Source organism: Octopus bimaculoides, chromosome 18 (assembly GCF_046866305.1).
Source record: "Octopus bimaculoides isolate indiv1 chromosome 18, ASM4686630v1, whole genome shotgun sequence".
In the NCBI taxonomy this organism is placed as follows: domain Eukaryota; kingdom Metazoa; phylum Mollusca; class Cephalopoda; order Octopoda; family Octopodidae; genus Octopus; species Octopus bimaculoides.
This window is the reverse complement of record NC_142945.1, coordinates 11,784,823-11,797,322: the sequence shown is the minus strand read 5'-3', so window position 1 is coordinate 11,797,322 and position 12,500 is coordinate 11,784,823. Positions and strand designations below refer to the sequence as shown.

Genomic DNA, 12,500 nt, shown 5'->3' with positions numbered 1-12,500 from the left:
AAGAAGAATAGCCACCAAGGTGGATTCATAATATGCTAGAAGACACCAGATTGCCTTACCATGAAGAATATGTTCTCATATGGAGTTAATTGCTCTATTTTGTCTTGTTCACATACATTCTGGCTTTAGCTAAAGTTTTTGAGAACATATTCTTTGTGGTAAGGCAATTTGGCGTATAGCAGGAATCCCCCTTGGTGGCCACTCCTCTTATTTATATATATGTATATATATAAATACGACGTAAGTGCTGGAAAGTTCCTGGCTTAAAGGGAATTGCAAAAGGCCTGGTTGGAGGCCCAACCTTCTGAGTTCTTTTATAGGGCTTAGAAAAACTGAAGGGCCACTGCAATAAGTGTGTGAATCTGAGAAGGGAATATGTTGAATAAAATCATGTATTTAAGTGATCTTCCTGTATTTTCTTTTACCCAAAGCTAGGAGCTTTGAGCACTCATGTCATATCAACATGCACATATACACACATGTATGAGTGGATGTGTTGGTGAGTATATACACAAAATACTTACATTTAAAGTCCGGTTGTATAAGGATGAATTGTGTGAGTGACACTTTCTTACTGCCTCTTTACACTACAAGAAAGAAAGAAAGAAAGGAAGAAAGAAAGAAAGAATAATTAAATGTCTGAGGTAATTTGGGATATTTTTTTCTTTTTTCTTAATGTCTTAGTAAGAACAGGAAATGTATTGTCCTTGACCTTTCTAAAGGTCAAGGATGGTGCAATTCCTGCTCTGAACTGTGACTAAATAACCACGGCGGCACTATCGTTGTCATGGTCATTATTGCTTTCACCATCACTACAATCACCATCATCTTTGCCACCACCACCATAATAATAAAGAAAACATGGGAAGGGTGAAGAAGTTCTAGGGAGGTAAAAGTTGGTCCTAAAAGTTAGTGGAGGGCTGAGGAGGATAGAGTGGTGAATGGGAGAAGAAATGATTCAGATAGGTGGAGGTGGTATAAGACCAGCCAGTCTCAAAGAACAAAGGCCACTGTAGTAGTAGTAGTAGTTAGAGTAGAAAATGTGGTGTGAGGAGACAGCACGTTTGTGAGTCAGTGATTCCATGCTAACCACTTAGGTCCCCATCCAAAATAAATAAAAGAAAGCCATCTTCATTAAACAATGAGGCGTATTTTGATGTGGCTGAACAGCCAATCCCAACCAATTGGGATTCACAGTAAGGGTTTTACCATTTATCCTTTCAATCACTGAATACAAAACGTAGTAGCTCAGTAGCTCGTTGGACCTCCACTGTTTGAGTGATTTTCCTGAGTCACCCTCTCACCTCTGTGCGCCACTCTGTCACAAAATTACCCATTAACAGCTGAGTGAACTGAAGCAGTGTGAAATGAAGTATTTTGCTCAAAAGCACAACACATGGTCTGGGGATTGAAACCATGATCTTGCAATTACTAGTCCAAATTGTCTTCAAGTGTTTGAGACGAATGTTAAAAATGCAACTCACTTTTCGCTTCTTTTCATCCTGATTATCATTCATTGTCTTAATTTTCTCAACTTGAGAAGAAAGCATAGCGCTTAATTCTTCATGTGTAGAGGCAACTTGATCAAATTCATATTTCAGCTTAATCCAAGATTGACCCATAACCCTAGAGAAAAGAATTTTTTTTTTTTTTAAGAAAGAAAAATAAAAATTAATTTGTTTGTTCAATTAAAAAATCTTTAAACCGAGACTGAACCCGGAACCATTTGCTTGGGAAGCAAGTTTCTTACCACACAGCCAAGCCTGCACCTATATAGGCAATTTATTGCACGCAAATTCTAACAACAAAATCATATATGGACTCTGATTGAAAACCACTGGTGCAGACAGTAAAAGCAATTAATACCGATTACGCTACTAATTTAGGTTATATAAAATTTGTAAGCTACCTTATGCATTGCAAGAAGCAACATTACAATTAAAAATAAACTGAATGTTTGTGACATTTATAAAAATATAAATAAAATATAATAAAACAGCAAAAAAAAAAAAAAGAAAAAAAAAAAAAGCTTGACTGATTCAGAAGTTATTTTAATAAACCACTGCATACAACGACTACTAACCAAAATTGTGCTTGTGCAATCTGCAAGAAATAGCAACCATGTCTTTTTTGAATCATATGGTACTCTTTTTAGAAAAGAATACGTTAGAGAATGTAGTATTATATACTCTTTTACTCTTTACTCTTTTACTTGTTTCAGTCATTTGACTGCGACTATGCTGGAGCACCGCCTTTAGTCGAGAAAATCGACCCCGGGACTTATTCTTTGTAAGCCTAGTACTTATTCTATCGGTCTCTTTTTGCCGAACCGCTAAGTTACGGAGACATAAATACACCAGCATCTGTTGTCAAGCGATGTTGGGGGGACAAACTCAGACACACAAACATATAAACAGACACACATACATATATATATACATATATACGACAAGCTTCATTCAGTTTCCGTCTACCAAATCCACTCACAAGGCTTTGGTCGGCCCGAGGCTATACTAGAAGATACTTGCCCAAAGTGTCATGCAGTGGGACTGAACCCAGAACCATGTGGTTGGTAAGCAAGCTACTTACCACACAGCCACTCCTGCTAAATTGTGTTTAAGAAAATATAGATTATAAAGACAGGGTGGTCATAGCTGGACCATCTTTGATCATTGGTCTGTTCAGTCAGAGCTGGTTTGGAGCTGAGCAATAACAACTAGCCTAAAAGTATAGTTGAGCCAAGAAAGAAGTATCTACAGTGGTCACCTGAAACATTAATAATAAGAACCAAATACCTCTCAGATGACAACACTCTACCATACTGAAAGGTGAAGGACACTCTAGACACGTTTATTCTTAGAAATGCAATGCTTGATGGAAGAACAGAATGGAATGATCAAAGCTGAAACAATTTTGATTACAGGTCTACTCAGTAAGAAGTGACCTGGAACAAAACAACGACAACTACAACAACAACAACAACAACAGCTTGGTCAACTTGACAGCTTGGCATAAGGTTACAGATATGCTGTCCCCCCCTCTCTGTCTTTCCTATCACTGCTAATGTGGTGATGGATCAACCACATGGTTCCGGGTTCATTCCCACTGCGTGGCACCTTGGGCAAGTGTCTTCTACTATAGTCTCGGGCTGACCAAAGCCTTGTGAGTGAATTTGGTAGACGGAAACTGAAAGAAGCCCGTCGTATATATGTATATATATATATATATATATATATATATATATATATGTATGTGTGTGTGTATGTTTGTGTGTCTGTGTTTGTCCCCCTAGCATAGCTTGACAACCGATGCTGGTGTGTTTACGTCCCCGTAACTTAGCAGTTCGGCAAAAGAGACCGATAGAATAAGTACTAGGCTTCCAAAGAATAAGTCCTGGGGTCGATTTGCTCGACTAAAGGCGGTGCTCCAGCATGGCCGCAGTCAAATGACTGAAACAAGTAAAAGAGTAAAAGAGAGTAAACCAAATAGCCAATGCTATTAGCATATCCTGTGAGAGGCTTGAGGATATTCTGCACAATGAACTTGGCATGACGAGGGCTTCTGCTCGGTGGCTACCATATTTTCTGACATCTGATCAAAAATGTACCAGGCTGACCACATCACAGGAAAATCTGATATTGTTTGAAGTAGATCCAGCTGGTTTCCTTGAACGTTTCCTAACCCAGGATGAGTGTTGGGTTCCATCACTTTGAGTGAAAGACAAAGAGACAATCCAGGCAGTGGAAACCCCCTCCTCATCTGCTCCAAAGAAGGCCATGGATGTTTCATTTGGAGGGAAGGTGACAGTCTCAGTTTTTTGAGGTGCAAAAGGAATTGTGTTTATTGACTATTTTCAAAAGGACCACACTATCAATGGAGAGCACTCTTTCAACTTACCGAGGCAGTTATGAATGGCTAGCAAGACCAAACACCCAGGAAAACTGATGAAAAGGGTCTTGTTTCACGAGGACAATGCTCCACTATAAACGCCCTTGGTTTCAATGGTTTTGAACTGGTTGATTGCCCTTCCTATTCTCTTAATTTGGCCCTATCTGACCATTATCTGTTCCCTAACATGAAAAAACACTTGGCTGGGAACCAGTTTCACAATGATGATGTCATATCTGCTGTTGATGATTCTTTTTTACCTTAAGGATGAAAGATTCTTCACCGACAGAATCTATGCACTGCAACACTGATGGAAGAAGTGTGTGGACCATAAGGGGGCTACATTGGAAATTAAACCTCATTTTGTTACATTCCGAGACAGTATCTTGGTCAGCCAATGAACTTTTCAGCCAACCCTTGTACTATATAGTTTATAAAAACTACCTATTGATTCTATGATATTACATACAAAAATAAAATGACCAGCAAAAGTGGACTCCTATATGCTAGAAATAGATGCCGAATCATCTAACCACGAAAAAAAATATATATATGTTCTCAGAACATATATATATATATTTTTTTTTTATGGTTAGATGATTCGGCATCTATTTCTAGCATATAGGAGTCCACTTTTGCTGGTCATTCCTCTTATTTTTGTTTGTAATGTAATTTTAATCTTCGGATTTTTTTAATATGTTAGACCACTGGTTTTAATTGATTAATATTAATTTCTACCCTCGTTAATAAATTTTATTGATTCTATGATGGTATAATAATCGTCACACAACAATTAAAACTGGATGGTCACAGTAAGATTGGCAATCTCTTTGCTATCAATCTGCCCCAGCTGCGTTAATCAGGTCAAACTGACATCTTTGTCCACATAGGTTAGTTACCAAGCCCATGTCACAAACAACAGGAAAACTAAAGTTGGTCACTGGACACTTAAATTAAGAGCCACCACATGATATCCAATCACTTGGATTCTAAAACTCACAGAAGACAACCATTCAGGAAAAAATACATATTAACACGTCCTCCTAAAATTTCCTGATAATAGCCACACATTTCTACAAAGATCATCAACATAATTTTAATGTTTATTTTATCCATGCTGGCAAGAGTTCAACAGGATATGTTGAACATTATTCTACAGACAGATGATGTTCTTGGTGTCATCCTTTGCTTATGGATGTGTGTGTGAGAGAGAGAGAGTGAATGAGTGAGTGAATGAGATTGTGAGTCTGTGAATGTTTATCTCCTTCTCTTGACACTGCATGATAGTTGCAAATGATTTTCGTCATTGTAGATTGAACTGTTCAATGCAGGATACATGCACAGTACCTATAAAGGTACTGGCATGGTTATGTGGTATTGCTTCTCAATGACATGGTTGCAGGATCAGTGCCACAGAGTTCAGGATACAGCACAGTTGTTGTGGTAATTTGATCTCAAGTCAGCCCTGACCAAGGAAACCCCACATCAAAAACATTTTCTTTTTCACCCAGCTTCTTTATGAATACAGGTAAGTTCACTGAAGAAGGTTTACTGTGAGGAAAGTTTACCAAGAAAATATACCCCTAGTATCTCACTTGTAATAGTAAAAAACTATTTTATTTAAAAATAAAAAACCACTCCACCCTACCTCACCCAAAACAACCACCCTATGACTACAAGCATGTCTGCTTGCTTTCAACAGTTGACTAGATAACAACAACTACAAGACAAGCCATATGTCTAACCACAGATAAGGACAATACATACCACCAATAACTCAGGTTGTAACTATTACACAATATCAACCTCGTGCTCTGCTAGTATGCACACGCATACAAGCAACACTAAAGGCGTATGAACTATGTAGCCATATAAACAAGACGTTCGGTTTGCTAGAAATAGCAACCAAATCTTCAGTCTCTAAATCACATCCTACTTTATTAAAAACAATTTGTTAGTACATACTGGATAGTATAGTCCTAGGTGTACTGTGTCTGAAATATTATAATAGCAATAAAGCAATAAGAAAAAATGGGATGATTACCATGGGAAGGTCATAAGACCTTCAGACAGGTCACTACTGTAAGAGTTGGCCCGGGGTTAAACAAAGATGACAACATTGTCAAAACTATTCAACACAAGCACACACACACACACCACACACACATGCATGCGTACACACACACACATGCATACACACATGTGCACACACATGCACACAGAATATTGTGAATGCTATGCACTACACAATCACGCACACATAAACTCATGCAGACACACACACGCACACTCAGAGAACATATTTATCAAGGGTTAAAGAGCAAAAGAGAAAGAAAAACCATAAAATTAATAACACTGAACAGAGATAGGAAAGAGAAGGAAGAAAGCCAAAAACAAAAAACAAAAAACAAAAAAATAAACAAAAAATAAAAAGCAAAAAAAAAAATCAAAACAAAAGCAAAAACAAAGAAACATTCAAAGGTGAAATAGTTTCACTTACCCCAAATCGTCCCCTACTTCGGAGCCTTTGTTTAGTCTATTCAGACTTTTGCTGTATTCATTTTCTATTTTGGCTCTGAAGCAAAAAGGAGACTATAATTAGCCAAGCTATTATAATTATCATCATCATCATCATTAGTATTAGTATTATTGGTAGAACAGTAGAATGACCAATGGGGTGGGGGTGAGGGTTGAGTTCAAAACCCTGTTGAGGTCAACTTTACTTTTCATCTTTCATCTCAGCTTGATGAATAAAACCCCTTTAGCGCATTTAAACCAGTCATATCCAGAGATGCAGGCATGGTTGTGTGGTAAGAAGTTTACTTCTCAACCTCATGGTTCTGGGTTCAGTCCCACTGTGTGGCACTTTGGGTAGGTGTCTTCTACTGTAGCCTTGGGTCGATCAAAGACTTGTGAGTGGATTTGGAAAATGGAAACTGGAAAAACCCATCATATATGTGTGTGTGTGTGTGTGTGTGTGTGTGTGTGTATATATATAAGAGACCACTAAGTGGACTGCTAATGTGCTAGAAGAAGATCACCGAATAATTCTCAAAGAAAAAATTTAGCGAAGCAAAAACATACGGGCAAGACTAGTGAAAATTATAGAAATGAATACAAAGTTGTATACGGATAACTATGTATTTATTTCTATAATTTTCACTAGTCTCACCCGTATGTTTTTGCTTTGCTAAATTTTTTCTTTGAGAGCTATTTGGTGATCTTCTTCTAGCACATTAGCAGTCCACTTAGTGGTCTCTTTTATATATACATATACAATAATCCTTTTGAGATCTCAGATAATTTTTTTCTGAATCTCCTGATTCTTTTAATGTGCTAGTTTCCTGGTATTAAATTGATATTAATTAATATCCAATTTTTTACCCTACTATTTTATATATTTATATATATATATATATATATATATATATCATTGGGTGCTTTTAAGTGGCACCTGCACTGACAGGGTCACCAAGTAACTTGCAAGACAAGGAGTTATGAGAGGGGCAGTGGCATTTGAGGAGGGGGACTCATGTCAGAGGATGAAAGGTTAGAGCGTGACAAAGAAATAAGGAGGAAGAAATAGGTGTTTTGTTATAGAGGAGGTACATGGTTCCTCTCTCTCTCTCTCTCTCTATATATATATATATATATTTACTTGGAGAATGGAGCAACAAATACAAGAAAAAGCATTTTCGTTGGACCAGATAGCCGTTGTTTTATTATGTGGAGCTTGTGAAATGAGTCAGTGTGGAGGTTTAGGTTATGTAATGAGTCATTTTGTATATTATGTCTTAGTCACTTACGTACGTTTCGATGCAGCCAGTAGTTTGGCCGGTCTCTTCAGAGAAACGTACGTAAGTGACTAAGACATAATATACAAAATTACTCATTACATAACCTAAACCTCCACATTGACTCATTTCACAAGCTCCACATAATAAAACAACGGCTATCTAGTCCAACGAAAATGCTTTTTCTTGTATTTGTTGCTCCATTCTCCAAGTAAATACATAAACTACGGTTTAAGCAACATATTACCTGCCTCTGGATGCCCTCTTCCCAAGACGGTACCCATACAGGTGATCCCCAGGAGTGCCTCCGGATTTAAACATCCCCTGGTTGCTTGGATGCTTCAGACTACTCCTGAAGGATCGAGGCAAACCTACCACTTACCTATATATATATATATATATATATATATATATATATATATATATATATATGTGTGTGTGTGTGTGTGTGTGTGTGTGTGTGTGTGTGTGTGTGTGTGGAGGTGCAATGGCCCAGCAGAGTAAACTGAGTGCTTTTTACATGGTACAAGCACAGGTAAGGTCAGTTCTGACAAGGCTTTTACAGCTGGATGCCTTTCCAAATTCCAACCACTTACAGTGTGGACTGGATGCTTTTTATTATTATAGAAAAAAAGGAAAAGAAAACATAAAAAAGTCTGAATTCAAATTGGTCAGTATCAAACCCAGTGATACCAAACAGGCAACACCAGAATGACCATGTCAAAAGATCTCATACCAATAACATATGACATTTACTGGCATTAACACTAATTTATTATTTACTAGCAATATATTGTGATTCCTATATATTTGTAATGTGGTTCTATGAGCAAACTGTGTAACTTTTGTAACTGTATAAATATTACTAATGTATATTATTGTTTTATTTTGTGTATTTGTTATCACTGAGGGAAACGGTGTGTTAACCACTTTCTGAATTACTTGGTTTCCATGATCATGTTTCCTTGGTAATGCTTTTACGTGCCACCGGCACCACGAAGGCCAGTCAGGCAGTACTGGCAACGGCCACGCTCAAAATGGTGTATTTTACGTGCCACCTACACAGGAGCCAGTCCAGCGGCACTGGCAACGACCTCGCTTGAATGTTGATGATGACAATGAAGAAATGTCTGAGTGTGGGACCCCAGAAGGGAACAAGAGAGATACAATAAGCATGGTATGTGGGACTGCTGATGCATTAACCCTTTAGCATTTAAACCGGCCATATCTGGCCAAAAGTATCCTGCCTGTTTTATGTTAGAACTGGCCAGATCTGGTCTCTCACACCAACCCTACAATATCATTTTAAAAATTAGCAGCTACCTCATCAAATTCTTATAGCTACAAGATAATGCATGATTAGTTCAAAGCAATGTGGATAAAAAAGCATCAATTTTGGCAGAATAATGTGAACACTAAAGGGTTAATGGTAGTTGCCAGAAATTTGAATCGTCTGAAGATGATGGAGGAAGCAAATGGAGAAAGCTTCTGTTAGTGTTGATCCACATCTTATTAGTTTCATCAATTCTGAGGGTTAACTTTAGCTGGTCTTTGTAACAGCAGAGAGGACACCCTTGTTGGTTAATTCTCTGAAATGATGGTTGTACAGTCATCCATAGTTGTTCAGAATAATCTTTTATTTTTTGCTTGTTTCATTCAGTGGACTGTGGCCATTCTGGAGCGTTGCCTTGAAGGGTTTAGTGAAACAAATTGACACCAGTACTTACTTTGTAAGTCTAGTATTAATTGTATATTAGATCTCTTTGTCTCATTGCTGGAATTAAATGTAGTTCAGAAGATTCCAGTATCTGGAATATGAATTCATGTGGTCTGAAATAAGTTTGGGAGTAAGAACTGTTTGTGGTGAAAAAAAGGGAGTGTTCTCAATAGAAGCCATGGAAGAGAAGCTTATAAGGGCTACTGTTCTCAATGCTTTTTTTTTACCAATAAAAGTACGCCATTACACTCCTTCATAGTAATTGGAATTAGTTGATGGTTTAGAATAATTCTACTCTTAAATGCAAAACTAACAATATGAATTCCTTTTCTCTCCTTCTTTTGGACAATATAACCTGGTTCTGACAATAATACTTTCCAAAATAAAGTTACAAAAAGAGACATATAAAGAAATATTTTGTGGTAATCTTATTTAGACTTAGAGGCTTCCATGTCTTGAGATACACGAGGCAGTCAAAGTGTGCCCAATGATCACGGTTCCTTGCTTTTCTCAACGTGTCGTTCTACATTCTGTCAATCAACTGTGTGTTCCTGTTGATTGTTTGGTGCCAGTTCATCTTTGGGTGTCTTCTCCATCTCTTTCCATAGGTTTTTCACTGAATGATTTAGTTGGTGGTGTCTCTCATGTAGAGGGTTGTATTTTGTGGTAAGTAGTTTTCTATAATTATCAAAACCCCATTCTCCTAATGCACAAACTAGGTATATCCTGTCTATACCAGATTTAGAATGATGGCTTTGGCTATTAGTTTCCTAGCGTCTCCATCAAAGCTCTTCAGTTCCATTAACTCCCAATATATTAGAGGAGCCAAAGCTTTAGATTGTAACAAGAATAACTAGTGAATTCATATTTATCATATTTCTAGCGCTGAATTCATTTTTTTTTTTTTTTTTTTAAGTTTGACCCTTCTCAAGTGCTCTCTTCTAACTTTCTCCTTCATTTCAATATGCTGAGTCTTATCAGTTTCAACTATTAAGTACTTGCATGAGTGGTTTTCTTTTAATTGTCTGATTTTTGCGTTTAAATTTAATTGAGTTACTCTCAGTTTTAGTTAATTTGCCTCTTAAAGTGTGGCTTTGATACTTTTGCCTAATCCCATGCTCATATCTAGAACTTGTCTAAAATCATAAACAATTTTAAGTGGGTTCTTCAGCCATGTATTGACTCTTGTGAACAATATTTAAATCATCCACACAAAGGAGATGGTTATAATTTACAACCCATGATGGTTTTAATTCAGCATATGTGTTAACGGTATCAGAACAACATAGAAGAGTAGACAGAGATAAGGAGTCTTCCAGAAAGATTCTTCATCAAACAGATATAGGATTGGTTTTAATTAATTGTTCTTTGTTTTGCAGTAATACAGTTGTTTGGAGGCGCAATGGTCCAGTGGTTAGGGCAGCGGACTCGCGGTCATAGGATCGCGGTTTCGATTCCCAGACCGGGCGTTGTGATTGTTTATCGAGCGAAAACACCTAAAGTTCCACGAGGCTCCAGCAGGGGATGGTGGCGAACCCTGCTGTACTCTTTCACCACAACTTTCTCTCACTCTTACTTCCTGTTTCTGTTGTGCCTGTAATTCAAAGGGTCAGCCTTGTCACACTGTGTCACGCTGAATAACCCCGAGAACTACGTTAAGGGTACATGGTGTCTGTGGAGTGCTCAGCTACTTGCACGTTAATTTCACGAGCAGGCTGTTCTGTTGATCGGATCAACTGGAACCCTCGACGTCGTAAGCGATGGAGTGCCAACACACAATACAGTTGTTTCCCATTTTGATACAACATGGTTGATGTATCATATTAGTATTGACCCTACGTTATTTGTATGGAGTGTTCCTTGTATCTAAGAAGACAGCATGCTGTTAAATGCTTTTTTGGTAAACAATTCATGTCATGCTAAGATCTATTTTTCTCTCTTTACTGTCTTCTGCTACAGCTTGGTTTGCCAGGAGTTGTTATCAAGCCTTACATCCGTTTCCAACACCCTTTTTGCTGTGGTAAGATATAATTACTTTCTAGGTGAGCAACCAATCTGTTATACAGTATAAATCAGGGGTTCTCAACCAGTTTTTATCTATGGACCCCTTTGATTACAATTTTATTCAGGTGGACCCCAATAACCATTCAATGTCTAAAATCTAGTTTTATAGAAACTTCTTTCAAAATTCCTATTTTGTTTTTTGCACATTAACTTGTATAGGTTGAATCATGCAAAATGTAGAGAAAGGAACCTAGTTCTTTTCGGGGCCCTTAAAATATTGCTGTGGATCCCCAATTTATTATTTTGTTGCATGAACTCCAAAAATCTTATATGGACCCCGGTTGTGAACCACTGGTATAAATGATTAAGTTTTGTAAGCTGTTGTCAAATGTAGAAGGTACATGGCTCAGTGGTTAGAGTGCTGGGCTCACAATCATAAGGTAGTGGGTTTGATTCGGTACGCTTTCTCTTATCTCTATTTTCGTATTCCTTTTTCCTTTCTTTTCTTTATTCCTTTTAATATTTTCTTCTTCCTTTTTTCTTCACTTTTTTTCTCTCTTTCTTTATTCCTCTCTTCCTGTTTTCGATTTGACCTTACTAATACATTCCCTACTTTTAGGTCACTTTAAATAGAACCCTTGATTCAATAGCACTGTGTATAAACTCTGTATTTGGAATGACCAATTTCAAAGACTGTTGGATTTTACTCATAGGGTATTTGAATCTTCATAATGGATTTACAAATGCAACGACCAATCTTACTACACATCCACTCTTGCGCCTATATATATATATATATATATAATATATATATATATATATATATATATATATATATATTAATGTATGTATAATATATATATATATATAATATATATATATATATATTAATGTATGTATAATATATATATATATATAATATATATATATATATATTAATGTATGTATAATATATATATATATATAATATATATATATATATATTAATGTATGTATAATATATATATATATATAATATATATATATATATATATTAATGTATGTATAATATATATATATATATAATATATATATATATATATTAATGTATGTATAAT

The 12,500-nt window shown here is 36.6% G+C and overlaps 1 protein-coding gene across 2 annotated transcripts in view; it reads right to left on the bottom strand.

The window, feature by feature from the left end:
- Window positions 1-12,500, bottom strand: part of LOC106880802 (proline-serine-threonine phosphatase-interacting protein 2) — a 47,902-nt gene that overhangs the window by 20,677 nt on the left and 14,725 nt on the right. For both annotated transcript variants that reach the window (XR_008266054.2, XM_052974483.2), the window contains exons 3-5: window positions 6,389-6,463; window positions 1,485-1,626; window positions 525-587 (exon numbers count right to left, since the gene is read on the bottom strand). Coding sequence is in view for 1 of the 2 variants with exons in the window: in XM_052974483.2 (XP_052830443.1) it covers window positions 525-587; window positions 1,485-1,626; window positions 6,389-6,463 (280 nt within the window). In the remaining variant the exon portion in view is untranslated. The remainder of the gene's footprint in view (window positions 1-524; window positions 588-1,484; window positions 1,627-6,388; window positions 6,464-12,500) is intronic.